The following is a 16,822-nucleotide window of genomic DNA, read 5'->3' as shown; positions in this document are numbered from 1 at the left end:
ACCAATTCCTTCTCTGCCTCCTCCCAGCACCTCCATCCCTGAGCTGGAGATGCTGAGTCACAATCCCAGCCCAACATCCCAAATTCCCATGAAATCCTCAGCTCTGCTGGAATTAAAATTCCTCCTGGAATAATTCCTTATAAAAATCCCCAGCCACTAAATTCCATTTAGGTCACTCCGAGGAATTTGTACTCTGCACTTGACATCCTCTTTGAGGAATAAAAATGTAAAATTCATCAAATAAATCAAATTAAGGTTGAAAAGATTGACTTGAGATGCATTAGGATCCCTCCCAAGGATCCAAGATTTGCTGGTGGAGAAGAATTTATTCTTCTTTGCAGAAGAATAAAATCCATGGATACTTTTGGCTGCTGAGCTCTGAATGGAGCCTGGGGTGCATTTGGGGGTGTGGAGAATGAGCCAAGATATTTTATTATTATTATTATTATTATTATTATTATTATTATTATTATTATTAGCTGTAATACTGTGTTTCACTTAATAGCAATAAATGTCTTAATAAATAAATTTCTAAACACACAACTATAAAGACCTTATTAAAAACAGATAAATAAATAAATAAATAAATAAATAAATAAATATTTTTAAAAACGAATGTCTGAATAAATAAATGTGTTAATAATCAATGTATTTGTGAGCTGCTGAGGTGGGCTCCAGAATCAGAAACCCTGGAGTTCTTCCCATCCTTCAGCTCCTTCCCCAGAGCCCATAAACTCCTCCTCATCCCAAGGAGGCCCAGGAGGGTTTTTTGGGAATTATTTAAAGGATCTGTCCCCCAGATTGTGCCTCACAGAGGGGATTGAGGTAAAAACAGCAGAGAGCAGAGCTCAGGCTGCATTTCCAGGGTACTCACATTCATCTTCCAGTGCTGGCTCCTTCCAGGGCATTTTGGGTGAAATCCCAGGGGTTGGGATTTTGGGATTTTGGGATTTTGGGATCCTGAGTCCTGCTATGGCTGTGCTGCCCCTTTCCTGCTGCTCATTCCTCCAGGATTCGCCCGTGGAGCTCAAAAATCAACTTTAAATTCCTTTGGATCCGAGATTCCAGCTGAACTCTGTGTCCTGCTGACAGAAAAGAATCTCCCAAAATCCAGATGGGTCCTGGAGTCACCCTCGGGATGGAGGGAAATCTCTTCCCAAGGAAAGCAGGATGCTGCTGTCTCCAAAAAATCCTCCTTTTCACCAGCCTCAGCCTTGCCAGGGAAATCCTGTCTGCCTTGAATTATTCATCCCCTTCCCGTGCTGCTCCAGCAGACAATTCCAGGCATTAATATCCCATCACTTTTTGTCCTTTTGGGGTTATTTTTCCCCTCTTCTTCCAAACTCACTCCATCTTGGGGTTGTTTCTCAGCATTCCTGGGATTTCCTGGATTAAATCAGCATCTCCAGCCTCTCTCACTCCCTTCCCAGTGGGAATTAGCCCAGGAACAGCTCTGGGAACAGGGAAATCAGAGCTGGATCCAGCAGTTTTTGGCAGCACTTCCCAGCCTGCCTGGGCATGGAATGCAGGGGAGGCTTCCAGGCCTGCAAGGAAAAAATGTGGGAATTCCAGGGGAAACTGTGGGATTTTCCTTTTGAAGGAATTCTGGTGCAGGAATTCTGAAGGAGTTTTGAAGGCAAGCCCTGGTGGAGTTGAGGGTGGTGGCCAGGCCAGGCTCTGCTCCCCATGGACCCACTGGGATTTGTCCCTGGAATTTTGCAGTTTGTGGCAATCCCAGACCTTCTCCAGCCTCTGGAAATGAAGTGTCCAGAGGATTCTCCTTCCTTCCTCCTGGAGATCACTTGGAATCTTGCCTGCCTGAAACTGGTTAAATCCCAAAATCTGCTTTTTTCCCCACGAAAATCTCCTTTCCATTGGATGTGGGATGAGCTTCCCTCTGCTCCAATTGGAGCTGCAAAAGTTGGAATTGCTGCCCTGTCAGCTGAACTAAATGAAATTCCAGCAGCAGGGAACTCCAGCCAGTGAATTCCCAGCCTCAATTCCTCGAGTTTATTATCCCTAGGATTGTTTTCCATATTTAAGGTGGGTTTGTTGCTCCCCTGGGCTGTGTCTGAGAGGAGAAAGGTGAAGGGTGTCCTGAGACATCCCAGCATGGAATTCCTGTAGCTCCAGATTATCCAAAATAGGAACAGAACAATTCCAATAAAATCCCCTTTTCCCTGGATTTCAGAAAGAAGGAAATATTGGAAATATTTTCCTTATAGATGAGAACATGAAGTTACACTTTGGGATGGGCTGGAGCAGGAGCCAGCTCTGGCATTGGGAACTCTTAGAATTTAGTGGGATTTGAAAATCCCTGATTCCACCTGGGGAAAAAATATCCCTAAATCCAGCACTGCTGGGAGCTGCATCCTGATCTACCTGGAGGAGTGTCAGAGCTGCTTTAAAAACAGACAGAGGGAATAAAATTAACACAAACAAGGCAAACAGCATGTCTGAGAATAGTTTATTGGTAACCAAAAAACCCCATCAAAATAGAAAGGAGTTACCCTGCTAAAGAGGGCTAGAAAAGACAGAGAGAGGGGGAGAAAGATGGGAAGGAGAGAAGAGATTGAGGAAAAGAGGGCAATAAAAAACAAAATAAAAAGGAGTTACCATACTAAAGAGGGCTAGAAAAATAGAGCAAGGGGGAGAAAGATGGGAGGGAGAGAGGAGACAGAGGGAAAAGAAGATGTTAAAAAAATAAAAAGGATGGGATGGGACAATGGGATGGGATATTGGGGTGGGATAACGGGATGGGATAACAGGATGGGATAATGGGATGGGATAATGGGATGGGATAATGGGATGGGATGGGATAATGGGATGGGATACTGGGATGGGATAATGGGATGGGATAACGGGATGGGATACTGGGATGGGATAACGGGATGGGATAATGGGATGGGATAACGGGATGGGATAATGGGATGGGATGGGATAATGGGATGGGATAATGGGATGGGATAATGGGATGGGATACTGGGATGGGATAACAGGATGGGATAATGGGATGGGATACTGGGGTGGGATAATGGGATGGGATAATGGGATGGGATGGGATAATGGGATGGGATGGGATAATGGGATGGGATAATGGGATGGGATACTGGGATGGGATAATGGGATGAGATAATGGGATGGGATGGGATAATGGGATGGGATGGGATAATGGGATGGGATAATGGGATGGGATACTGGGGTGGGATAATGGGATGGGATAATGGGATGGGATAATGGGATGGGATACTGGGATGGGATAATGGGATGGGATAATGGGATGGGATACTGGGGTGGGATAATGGGATGGGATAATGGGATGGGATGGGACAATGGGATGGGATAATGGGATGGGATGGGATAATGGGATGGGATGGGACAATGGGATGGGATACTGGGGTGGGATAATGGGATGGGATAATGGGGTGGGCAGTGCTCTGGGTTGGAGCTGGGTAAGACTGGACGCTGGTGGCTCTGGGAGGGAGCAGGGAAGGGGCAGAAGGGACACAGGGAGGGTGGAGAGACATGAGGGAGAGCTGAGAGGGAGAACTGTGAGAGAGGAGAGTCATGAGAGAGAGCCATGAGGAGAGCTGTGAGAAGAGCTGTGAGGGAAGAGACCCATGAGGGAAAGCCATGAGGGAGGAGAGCCATGATGGAGATCCACGAGGAAGAGCCATGAGGGAGAGCTGTGAAGGAGGAGAGCCGTCAGGGAGAGCCATGAGGGAAAACCGTGAGGGAGAACCATGAGAGAGAGCCATGAGGGAGGAGAGACGTGAAGGAAGAGCGCCATGAGGGAGGTGAGCCATGAGGGAAAGCCATGAGGGAGGAGAGACGTGAAGGAGGAGAGCCATGAGGGAGGTGAGCTATGAGGGAAAGCCATGAGGGAGGAGAGACGTGAAGGAGGAGAGCCATGAGGGAGGTGAGCTATGAGGGAAAGCCATGAGGGAGGAGAGACGTGAAGGAGGAGAGCCATGAGGGAGGTGAGCTATGAGGGAGAACTGTGAGGGAGAACCGTGAGGGAGGAGAGATGTGAAGGAGGAGAGCCATGAGGGAGGAGAGCCATGAGGGAGAACCATGAGGGAGAATTGTGAGGGAGGAGAGACGTGAAGGAGGAGAGCCATGAGGGAGGTGAGCTATGAGGGAAAGCCATGAGGGAGGAGAGACGTGAAGGAGGAGAGCCATGAGGGAGGTGAGCTATGAGGGAGAACTGTGAGGGAGAACCGTGAGGGAGGAGAGATGTGAAGGAGGAGAGCCATGAGGGAGGAGAGCCATGAGGGAGAACCATGAGGGAGAATTGTGAGGGAGGAGAGACGTGAAGGAGGAGAGCCATGAGGGAGGAGAGTTGTGAGGGAGAAGAGTCGTGAGGGAGAACCATGCGAGAGAACCATGAGGGAGAGCCAAGATGGAGGAGAGATGTGAAGGAGAACCATGATGGAGAACCGTGAGGGAGAGCCATTAGGAAGAGCCGTGAGGGAGAACCATGATGGAGAACCGTGAGGGAGAGCCATGAGGGAGCCATGATGGAAAGCCAGGGCGGAAGGGAGACAGGTAGGCCGGGGGCAGGGCAGGGGGACAAAACACAGGTGAAAATGGATAAAACATGAGCACAAAGGGACAAAACATGGGCTAAAGGGACTAAATATGGGCAAAAAGGATAAAACATGGGTTAAAGGGAAAAAATACGGGCAAAAACGGATAAAAACTGGTAAAAGGGATGAAACATGGGCTGGGGCCTAGGCAGGAGAGACAAAACACGAGCAAAAAGGACAAAACATGGGCAAAAGTGATAAAACATGGGCAAAAGTGAAAAAACACGGGTAAAAGGGACAAAACACAGGAAAAAGGGATAAAATACAGGAAAAGGGTACATAAAATTGGTAAAAGGAAAAAACACTGGCAAAAAGGACAAAGTACAGGCAAAAGGGACAAAACATGGGGAAAAAGTGACAAAACATGGGTCAGGGCCAGGGCAAAAGACACAACACTCAAACCCTCCCAAAAGACAAAAACATCAGCTCCCAAAGCTGAAAAGTGAAAAAGCAAAAGGCACAAGATCCCAAATATCAACACCCAAATAATCAGTTCAAAATGCCCTCAGGTTTGTGACACTGTCACTTTTTGTGTCCCTGTCCCTGATCCAGGGCAATGTCCCAGTGCAGTCCTTTGGTAGAGACATTTTCCATCTGATTTCATTGTGTCCCTGCAGAATTCAGTGTCCTTTTCCATCTGATTGCAGGACTCAGAGTCCTTTTCCATTGATTTCAGTGTGTTCCTGCAGGATTCAGTGTCCTTTTCCATCTAATTTCATTGTGTTCCTGCAGAATTCAGTGTCCTTTTCCATCTGATTTCATTGTGTCCCTGCAGGATTCAGTGTCCTCAGTGTCATTTGGGACATGAGCTGTGTCCCTACAGACAAGGCTTCTCCTCCTTGGTGCCTCCTGGATGTGGCATCTCTGATCCACAAAAAGGTAAATTTGCTGCTCACAAGGGTGCTAAAGGGGGCTGTGTGAGCAGAGCTGGGATTGGGCAGATTGGCTCTGGGGACATCCCAGATTTTGGGTTTTCACTGTCATAATCAATTATTTGTCACTTGGGGTCCAGTGCAGGATGAGCTGGATTTTCATGATCCTTGTGGGTCTCTTCCAGCTCAGGATATTCTGTGGTTCCAGAGAAAAAAGAGCTTGGCTTTCCTCAGAGGTGCTCAGCAAAAACCTGAGCAGCAGAGGCTAAAGTTGCATTAAGGAAAATCCCAGATGTTTCTGTTTTGTCCATAAAAATTTGCTTTTCTTCTCTCAGATCTTCCCCCTCCTTCAGCCGCAACCAGTTTGTCTCCAACTCCCTCACAATTAATTAATTAATGAACTGTTCATGATGTGCCACAACTCCAAGCATGGACAATTCCTTGGGTCCCTTAATTCCCCCTTTCCAATATGGGATTAGGATTTTCCCTAATGGGTTTCTGCTAATTCCTGATGAGGTTGGAGCACAAACAAACACATCCCTGATTTCACCTTCCTCTTCCAGTTCCCATCCTGTGAATACATCCCTTGGAAAAGGACAGGAGGAGGGGGAATGGCTTCACAGAGACAGAGGGAGGGGTGGGATATTGGGAAGGAATTTCTCCCTGTGAGGGTGAAATGGATTTTCCCCAAGGATTCCCCATGTCTGGAAGTGTCCAAGGCCAGGTTGGAACACCCTGGGATAGTGGGAGTGTCATAGAAATGTAGAGATCATCCAAGACAGAAAAAAAAAAAAAAAAAAAAAAAAAGGGAATGTTTCTAGCAGTGAGAAAATTGCAGGAAGCTCAAAAATGAGAATTCATTTCCAAGCACCAATCCCTGAAATCTGCCTATGAACTTCTCCTTTCCACAGGCTCTATAGATGGTGGGAAAAGACAGGAAAAATTCCCCTTTTTTCCAGGTCAAACCACAAATAAATCAATCCCAGAGCAATATTCCAACCCTTAGTTCCATTCTGCCTTTGAAATTCCAACTTGTCATAATTCTCTTTTTCAGAATCTCAGCCCCATCGGGGGTTATTCTCTTAAAAAACCTGTTCTGACTTTTAAAATTCCCTTTTTTAATGGACTAAAAGGAGCTGTGAATGTTGCAGCTGCAGCTGTTGGGATGTTCTGCACCCTGACAGGAAATCCAGGCTGACACCTGGAGCAGGAGAATCCCAGGAGAGGTGTCCTCAGTGCCCTCCTTGAGCCTTTCTTTAGATAAATTTGAATTTTTCATGCACCAGCACAGCTGAAAAATGGACACAAAGTACTCCCTGCAACCCTCCCCCAGGAAAAAAATGTTAAAATAAAAATATATTTATTTTCTCTATTTTTTCCCTTTGCAGTTCCTCAAGGATGTGTCAATCCCAGGAAGAACCACAAGGCAAAAAATTTCTTCAAGTTAAAAGGAGGAAAAAAAAAAAAAGTGAGGAATGTTCAAGAGAGAATTTTTCATTTTCAAGGATTAAATTCTGCCCTCAAACAAAAACAAGGAAACTAAATCCCAGAAAAAAGGGAATAAATGCCAGAATTTGGCATTCTAGGTCCATCTGCTGTTGGAAAAATAGAAAGATCATCAAGGTATTTTGGGCTGTAAAATACCTCCAGCAGGGGCAGACTGGGGGAAACCCTCCTGAGCAAAGCTGGAGTGAAAAACAGCCAGAGAGAATGGAGGAAAGTGAAAAAAATGGAGACAAAATTATTAAAAAAGGGAAAAAACCCAAAAAATCCATGGGGGTGGTGGCATAGATGGCAAAAATTGGAGGGAAAAGCCCCAAAAAATGAGATTAAAGGGAAGAAATTGAGCAGAAAGGAAAAAATACTTGGGAAAATCTACATGAGAGCACAGTGAGAGGAAACACAGCAAAAAGGGGAAAATGCACCAGAAAGTCATAAAAACACCACAAAAAGTGGGAAAAGTAGAGCAAAAAGGGGGAAAATACATCAGGAAGTTTAAAAAATACAATTTTAATTTAAAACTGAATTTAATTCCCACCTGGGCAGTGGTGGAGCCTGAGCAGGGGCAGGATCAGCCTCATTCCCTTTCCCTGAATCCCTGCTTGGAAAAAAAAAAAAAAATATTCCAGAGCAAGTGAGGCCATGAATTATTAATTAGCAGGAGAGAATTAAAATTGGAGTGAAACCTTGGATAATTTAAAATAAACCTAAAGCAGAGCTGAGCTGCAGAGGGGGAGGGAAGGCTGTGGAAAAGTTGAGAAGAGCTGCTCCAGAGGGATAAATAATTCACAGGGCTTTTCATTTATTCAGCTTTCTTTACTTTCCTAATGTTCCAGGGAGAGAGGGAAGGGAGGCATGAGTGCATCAGGCAGGAGGGGAGGGAATAGGGAGAGCCCAGAAATCCCTTTCCTGCAATTCCAGCATTTCAGGACACATTTTATTTTACATTAAAAGTGGGATTTTATCCCCATTTATATCCATGAGGTGGCTGAAATCAGCACTTGTTAATTAAATTATTCCTCATGCCTCAGGAATGAGCCCTGGGGATTCCCAAACTCAGCTCCAGGTTCCTGGCTCTGGAATGGAATTCTGGAATTCTCCATTATGGAACAGGAATTTTACATTAAAAGTGGGATTTTATCTCTATTTATATCCACGAGGTGGCTGAAATTGGCCCTTGCTAATTAAATTATTCCTGGAGCCACAGGAACAAGCCCTTGGCATTCCCAAACTCAGCTCCAGGTTCCTGGGACTGGTATGAAATTCTGAAATTCTCCATCATGAAATGATGGAATAGGAATTTTACATTAAAAGTGGGATTTTATCCCCATTTATATCCATGAGGAGGATGAAATCAGCCCTCATTAATTAATTTATTCTTGGAGCCACAGGGATGTTCCTGTCCTGGTCCCTCTGACATGAGCCCTGGGGATTCCCAAACTCAGCTCCAGGTTCCTGGCTCTGGAATGGAATTCTGGAATTCTCCATTATGGAATAGGAATTTTACACCAAAAGTGGGATTTTATCTCTATTTATATCCACGAGGTGGCTGAAATTGGCCCTCATTAATTAATTTATTCCTGGAGCCACAGGGATGAGCCCTTGGCATTCCCAAACTCAGCTCCAGGTTCCTGGCTCTGGTATGAAATTCTGGAATTCTCCATTATGGAATGATAGAATAGGAATTTTACATTAAAAGTGGGATTTTATCTCCATTTATATCAGTAATTGATTTATCCCTGGAGCCCCAGGGCTGTGCCTTTCCCGCTGGCATTTCCTCTGGAATGAACGCGGGATATTTAAACTCCTGCTCCTCATTTCTTCCCCGCCCCGTGTTTATTTCTCAGGCTCCCTAATCAGGAGGAAACAAGTGATTAGCGCTGATGGGAGGCCAATCAAGAGATTATCAGCGAGGACAATCAAATCAGCGCTGGGAGACAAAAAAAAAAAATCCCTCCTGGCAATGAAAATTCCGCTGGGACAAGAGCTGGATTTTGGGCTCTGGCAAAGGGATAGATTTTTAACTTAATTTTTTAAAATTTTACTTTTTTTTTTTTTCAGATTTATTTAATTATTTTAAAAATTTGTCTTGAAATGCCTTTTTAATTTTTTCACTTTTCCTTTTAAAACTATATTTTATTTTCCACCACAGAAATTTTGTTAACTCCTGGTCACAAGAGTAAATTTATCCATGGACACCTGGAGGGTGCTCCAATCCCACACCTGGAGCTGGGTTGGGATAAATAAAAATCAAGGATTTCAAGGCTTCTCTCATCCAGGAAACAGAATTTAAAAATCCAATAGCACCACAAACTCTGGCCAGAATTTGGCATCTCCTGGATCCCAAAATATCAGGTGGCAGCAGCAAATTTAATGAAAAAGTAAATAAATTTTCAGAGCAGCATTGCTAAATGATTTTTTATCACTAGAGTGGGGAGAAAATATTAATTTTCTTTGCTAGTTTCCATTCCCCAACTCCTGTCAGCCAAAATAGTGAGGGCACAGAAAGTTTTCAAGTGAGATCTGGCAGAATTGTGGGAAAATAAATATATTTGAGTTCCAGATTCTGTACCTGATACTGTTCCTGGGAAGAGAATTTGCAGCTGGATTTGCAGCTTCCCATCTTTTCTTGGAATTGTTAATAAAAATCCCATCTCCTGGGGGCAGAGGGAAGGATTGTTGTTTAATGTTTCAAATCTAGAATATTGGAATAATCCCTCATTAATTTCATCAGCTGCCTGGCAGACAACTGAAGGGGGAAGGATTTAAAGGAAGATCCTGATTTAACACCCAACTTCCAGCCCAGAGAAATCACAACCCTGGGAAGAAAATTAATCTGAAAATTAAAGGTAAATGCCAATGGAAATGTCTTAACCTTTCATATAAATATTTTCACTTTTCCTCCCCATTTTTTTCTTGTTTTATCCACCTCCTTTTTTAAAGTAGATCCAGCTATTCAAATTTTCTAGGATATTTGAAATATTCCATCTTCTGTTTAAATTCTCTCATTCCTTTAGAAGCAGGACTGAGTATTACAGGCATTCATTAATATTTCTATTGTAGCTTTTATTATTCATTATGGACAAAAGTCACTGCAGGAAATTGTTGTGTCCCCACCTCTGGTTTTTGGGGACACAAATCTCTTTGGGATTCCTGTTGCTTTGGAAGGAGCAGGGAATGAAGGAATTGGGAAGGAATGCAGGATCCATGCAGGGCCTGATCATGTTGTTATAAACTCATTTATTGAATAAATCTGTGATTAGAGATAAGAGCACCACAGCAAAGAAATATCTGCCCACTAAGGTTAAACTTCAGGCTGCCTCATTTGGGGAAAATCATTGTTTTCCTAAAATAATCCACCCATTAAAGTGGGAAATAGCAGGAATATTTCCTGGAAGAGCCTCCATTGCCCTCTGAGAGTGATTTTTACTGGCAGCCAGGGGAGCAGGGCCCCATAATGGGACAATTTAAATGCATAACAGCCCCAAAAAACTCCTTAAAGGGTGTCCCCACATTCCTTATGTTGACTGTTCCAGAAAATTCTCCTTTAAAGCAGGAGAAAATATTGTCCTGCCTGTCCCAGGCTGGGCCATTACCAGTTCTGTCCTCAAAGACAGGATGGATGGAAAGCAAAACTCAAATTCCCCTTTTCTTCCACAGGGCCCTGTTTAAAACAAACCTAAAAAAACCCCCAAAACTATTTCAGGGACTACATCAACTCCCCCAAAATAAAGAAACAGCCACCTGCAGGGGTGAGGAAAAATGCAAAGTTTGGGACAGCACCTGTGAGAGGAGAAGGAATGGAGTTCAGATTTTGGGAGAAAATGTTCCTGTTTGTCTGACTGCTTGAAGGTCACCCAAAATTGAACAATTTGGGTGTCCAGGCTCTCCTGAACACCAGATTTCAATTCTCCTGATCAGATTCTCCAAAACCAATTCAGTTTTTCCTGATCCAATTGTCCACATTTTCCTTATTTAACCTGTCAGGTTAATTAGGCTCTGGTTTTACTTATTTAATTTTCCCCCAGTTTTTGTGCTGAGGTAACAATTATTTGAGATTTAACAGCACCTTCAGGTATTTGATCACTCCCAATCTTTCCCCACTGGGGTTTTGCTCCTCACAAATTTGGGTACTCAGAAAGTCATGGCTGAAATGCCCAATTTTCTCCTGGAAAATTAAAAAATAGGGCCTGGCTTTGCTCAGCTGCAAGACTTGAGGTAAATTAACTTTCACTTTGGGTTTTGATGGATGTTTAATGAACCCAACATTGTTCAGCTGGAAATCTTGGAGCTATTTTTCATCCCAAAGCTCTCCTGAGCAGTGCCTTTGACAGGTTATTAAGATTTTAGTGTCACTGTGGAAACATTTTCTCAGCTGTGATCAGGGGAGTTCACTGCTCCTTCTCCATCTGCTGATCTCCCAAACCAGCTACATTTAAAAATCCAACTTTATTATTATTATTATTATTTTTTATTTAATAAGCAACAATTTCCAATGCTGGATTCTTCATCCTAATGACCAAGCAAGGCTTTCCCATGGTTTAATTGAGGTGATGAAGGGGAGGAAGTTGAGTTTTCAGTCCCTGGGGAAGGTCAGACTGATAAATCCCCAAATTGTGGAGGCAGGGACTGATCTCCAACATCCCTGTGCCAAGGGATCCAGGATGCAGATGGGAACTGGATATTTGTGTTTTTCATGCTCCCATCCAGGTTTTATGGAACAGAAAACATCTGGATCATGCAATTTTAACTTACTTCATATATGGAAATATTTCTATTAGGATACAGCCACATTTCCCATTTGCATCAAGGTGAATTCCCAAAACTCAGGTAATTTTAAGTGAAATTCCACAGGAATTAAGTTTATCTCCAAGGAATTTATTTAACCAAGGAAACAAAGAACATTTTGGGACACCTTCCCCATCCCTGGGAGTGTCCAAGGCCGGGCTGGACAGAGTTTGGAGCACCCTGGGACAGTTAAAAGTGTCCCAAGGCAGGGGTGGGATGGGATTCCCACTCAAATCATCCTGGAATTGTAGGAAAACACAGGAGGAGCAAAAATTCCAACACACTGGGAATTCACTTTTAGACATGTAAATTCCTGATATGGATAAATCCAGGATATCCAACCCAAACCAGTGCTGGAATTACAAAGACAGCTCACTCCCACTGGTTTGGCTGCTCCATGTCTTTTAATTCAACTTTTTTTAAAAAAATTGATTTATTTAGAGTTTATACTTGCACATTTTTAAAAAAAACCCTCTTGGAAGTGCCCCAGTTTGGGACTAAACCCAGATTTAGCTGAATTAAACCTGCCCCAACCTGATTTGTTCTGTCACACTCAAAGCAAAGCCCTTCTCCAACTTTCCTTCTCTTTATGCTCCTGTTGCTGTAATAAAACATTTACAGAGTATCCCAAAAGAAATTCCACGAATTTTTAGGATCTTTTCCACCCTTGGCATCAACCCTTCCAGCAGACAAAGTTCCACTGTGTGGAAACAAAGGACAGTGGTGCTGTAAAAAGCCAAATAAAGCCCTTCAGTGCTGCTGGAAAATGCATCCATTGAGATCCTGCAGCTCTGCAATTCCTGTCTCATGCAGAGAGGAGTCAGTGACAGCCTCTCATTGCTTTGCCATGATTATCTCATGGTGGGCACAGCCTTTAATAAATGAAATAATTCTTGTTTTTGTGTCAAAGATGAGGCTTTGGAATCAAAGCATGGAAAAGATAAATCCCCCAAACAAGGACAGCTAAAAGGACATTGCCACAGAAGGTCTGAGTTTATGCTCTGAGGGAAATTGAGTGGGAACATTTGGAATTAAAATATCTCCTGTCTGAAAAAAAAAAAAAAGTGAATATTCTTAATTTTCTGGATCATTAAACTCATCCTGGAAAATGATTTAAGGAACTCTGGGATATTTTTACAGCATCCCAGGTTTGGGGATTTCTGATGATGTGATGAGTCAGGCTCAGATTTGCAGGGAATCAATCCCTCCCAAGGATTTCTCCAAGAGGGAGCAAGAATCCTGAGGGAAAGGTCACAATCCAAGCACAAAATGATGCAATTCTCTTTCTTTTGGGATAAGGAACAGCAAAAATCTGTTCCATTAGAAGGGAATGAAGGAATTGCTGCAGATGGACTTCACAAAGAAGTGTTCATCAGGATTAAAGGCATGGAATGGGAATTGGGATGTGGAAAAGCCAGACTGGGATTTGTACCTGCAAATTCCAACTCCTCTGAGCCTCAGTGTTGTCCTGGAGGAGATTTAGGGCTCAGTCAAAGGTTTGGGGCTTTTTTCCCCCCCTGCCCTACAGCCACCCATGGAACTCCACCCCACAAAGAGAATTCAGAATCATTTTGGAAGAAAATCCAGGAAATATTTGGCAGTCAGGAAGAGAAACATCAAAATGTGCCCCAAGTGTGCAGGAAGCCCCAGCAGCATTCCCAGTTCTGGGAGAGACACCAAAGCCACCATTTCATGGAGTCACAGAGCCCCTAAGGTGGGAAAAGACTCCCAAAATCAAGTCCAACCATCAACCCATGTTCCCCACTAAAAAATGTCCTCAAGTGCCACATCCACACATTTTTGGAGCATTTCCAGGAATGGTGAATCCATGAATCCACCACTGCTTGGGCAGCCTGATTTAATTTCTCTACATCCCAAAAATCACAGCTCTGCTCTAAAAACACTGAATTCTCCACAGCACCTCCATATTCCCTTCCCATTCCCTTTGAGGTAGGAAATCTGTTGCTGAAATTTGGCTTCAAGATTTCACCTTTAAGTTTGCATCCTAATTTTGCACAATTAAACACAGGAGAGGAGATAAATCCCCAGCTTGCTGGGAAGCACAGCAGGTTTTTACAGGAGAGGGGGAAACAGCACTGCAGTGTTCATAAATTGCATGAATTCAGCACGGGAAATATTATGACATCTTCATCTAATTTACATAATTTACATAAAAATAAAATTACAGGGGAATATTCAATTCCTGCATGCAAAAACCTTCTCTTCCTTTCCCTCCCTGAGTGAGATTTTTCTTTTGCTTCTCAGCAGATTTTATCCAATATCTGAAATTTCTGGACACTGACATAATCAAATCTAACAATAATTTGATTTTCTTCCGAGCTCCTCAGAGCACCAAAGCAATTTTATTATTCTGAAGATGGTTTGAAAGCATCTTTATTGAAGGCCCATAAATGTCTTTAAAGCTATTTTGGTGCCAATGGATCAAGAATACTCCTGAAATTCCTTGTTATGCCTTGTACCTGAAAAATCCATTTGGAGCAGCTTCTCCTCTATTGAATTCCTGTCTGGAGCAGCTGATTTAAGCAGGTGATAGAGGATGGCAAATGGCCAATTCATTGTGTTATCATTTTATACACTCTGTCCATAAAACCCCCAGGAGAAGGATGGACTGTCTGTCCAGGAGAAATAATCCACTGGCTGAGCTTTATTGGGACAGCAACAGAATTTTAAATACCTTGGAAAAACCAAAGTGTGGCCACTGATTGGAGCAGCACATTCCAAGCTCCACATTCAGAGAGGAATTACTGCAATTAAAGCAGAGCCTTAATTAGGAACTGGGGTTTAAACAAGGTTTTTAAACAAGGAAAAACAAGAGCTGCTAAATTTGCAGATAATGAAGGATTGGTGTGCACACAGAATGGGTTATCAGAACAGGAAAATGTCTGACCTAATAAACCACAGGAAAATTCCACACTTCACCTCTGGCTCTGGTGCTCCCAGCTGGGAACTGCTCAGCTCCCAGCATTTTCCTGCCCTGACCAACAGGAGGAAAAAATATTTAATTGGCAAAGGAGGGCAAAGTAAGGTCAGAATTTCAGGTTACCAGTGATGGAAAATGTAAAGCACAGTCTACAAGTAAGGACACAAAATGGGGTGTGAGGTGATCCTGGCACTGCTCAACAAAATCTTACTGGAAATGGGAAACCCCTCCAAAATTCACTGTAGGACAGAAGAATTTGGGGGAATTTTGGGGTTCATAAAGGCTGATACTTTAAAGGAAAGGAAAAAAGAACAGAAGTAAAAAAAAGGGAGAAGCAAGAGATCAACCAAATAAATCATGGAAGTAAAGAATAATCCAGAATAAACCCCTAATTCCACTGCTGGACTTAAATCTCTTAAAAACCTTTGCTAAAGGATGGCTTTCCAAAAATTATTGGTAGGAGAGATGAGGTTGGGAGAAAATCTGAAGACTGGAATTACTCCAGCATGAGAATTTCCATTAACAAAGGATTTGATCAGGTTTTGTTGAAGACCTGGATAACTCCAATGTGGGAATCTCCATTAAGACAGAATTTAAAATTAAAATTAAAATGGATTTTTTTACTTCCAGTGTGAAATTTTCACTCCCTTGAAGAAATTCACAAAGAAAATAAGGCCTTTTCCTTAAATGCTTGCCTAAAATGTCATTTATGTCCTTCTAATGACCTTTAGCTGACCTTAAGAAGTCATTTCACAGGTGGAAAATTGCCTCCAAAAATTGAGTTATTGAAGCAGAGTCAGAATCTCCCAAAAAGCCAGAACAATTATTATTATTTGCTTAAATTCCAAGCAGTGAAATGACTCAAATCACATTTATTCCCACAAAAATGTACATTTCTGGTGTATTTACTCTGAAAATTCATTTTATGTGCAGAAATCAATGCTGTGCCCTTTGGGAGGAGATAATCTGGATATATTTGGGAAGATTCACTGTTCTATAATAGACCCCATTAAAGTGCTGCTGCCACATTTCAGTGGTGATAGAGCTAATAAAATCATTTAATGGGAACAATTTCCATTGGATTTCCCCTCCATCCCAGTAAGTTTCTATTAAATACATTTTATACATCTAATTCCTCCTGCTCTAATCATGACTTTATTGTCCATTACTGAAATTTCTTACATTTCCCCTTCTTTTTTGGTCCCACAAAAATAGAATTCATTCCAGCCAGTGGAGATAATTCCTCATGGGAAACCTGTGGTTGGAAATCTCTCAATCTCAAATAATTCCATGTCCACCATTCCCAGTCTTTCCTTCCCATTCCAAATCCACTCCCATTTCCTGCACTGCTCCAGCTGTTTGATCTCTGGCATCAGTTTGGGAAGGGTGACAACAAAAAGCTTTGTTATTTTGGATTTACCAAATCCTGGCATTCCAAATAATTCCTAGGAATTATTGATGTGTCCTCTCCCCATCCAAGCCCAGCTCTTGAGTCATCAACACCCAAAACCTCCCCCTGGAAGTTCCTCAGACAAAGGAAATTCTGGATTTTCAGTATGTTGTCACACTGCAGAGAAACCCCCCCCAGAACTTTCTGTGATGGTGCAAATCTGCTCTGCACCCCCCACTTAATTAGACATTGAAGTCTTCATTAATTTTGTTTTCATTTTGGGGCCTGGCTTTGGAAAAGGCAGGCAGTGGAATTTCCCTGCTGTGGGAACAAGGGAGATACTGTAGATGGAATTAGCTTAGAAAGGATTTATAAAGGATCCAGCCAGATTTCCTGAAGTGGGACATAAATAAAACTATTTTTCAGACCTCTCATTGATACCCACCAGAGTCATCTCACCATGAACCTTCACAGAGCTAAACCCACCCCAGAAACCAAAAATCTGTTCTCAAGTAGCTGAAAATTCCCACAGAACCGTCATCAGAAATGTCTTATCAGTGGTTTTATCATCAACCAAGATCATTTCTAGATTGATTTTGCTGCTGCTAAACCACAAGGATTCAAATAGAAATCAATAATCACATCAATACCCAACCTTCAATGCACACAACATAAAAAAGGAGAAATTATTGGTGTTCTGCTCCCACCAGCAGAAAGGATCAAGAGGGTCCTTTTGTATCCC

The 16,822-nt window shown here is 42.7% G+C and overlaps 1 protein-coding gene across 3 annotated transcripts in view; it reads right to left on the bottom strand.

The window, feature by feature from the left end:
• LOC306806351 (schwannomin-interacting protein 1) overlaps positions 1-16,822 on the bottom strand; it is a 64,379-nt gene that overhangs the window by 42,906 nt on the left and 4,651 nt on the right. Inside the window, exon 1 of one of the 3 annotated variants that reach the window (XM_079315017.1) lies at positions 875-1,367. The exons of 1 other annotated variant lie outside the window; for it this stretch is intronic. In XM_079315017.1, the coding sequence (XP_079171143.1) occupies positions 875-880 (6 nt within the window). In that variant the 5' untranslated portion in view covers positions 881-1,367. Of the gene's footprint in view, positions 1-874; positions 1,368-16,822 lie in introns of those variants that run through there. One more of the 3 variants, XM_079315021.1, reaches the window with a different exon arrangement.

Source organism: Erithacus rubecula, assembly GCF_903797595.1.
Source record: "Erithacus rubecula genome assembly, chromosome: 11".
Classification (NCBI taxonomy): domain Eukaryota; kingdom Metazoa; phylum Chordata; class Aves; order Passeriformes; family Muscicapidae; genus Erithacus; species Erithacus rubecula.
The sequence above is the reverse complement of the archived record's forward strand: the minus strand, read 5'-3'. Positions and strand labels throughout refer to the sequence as shown.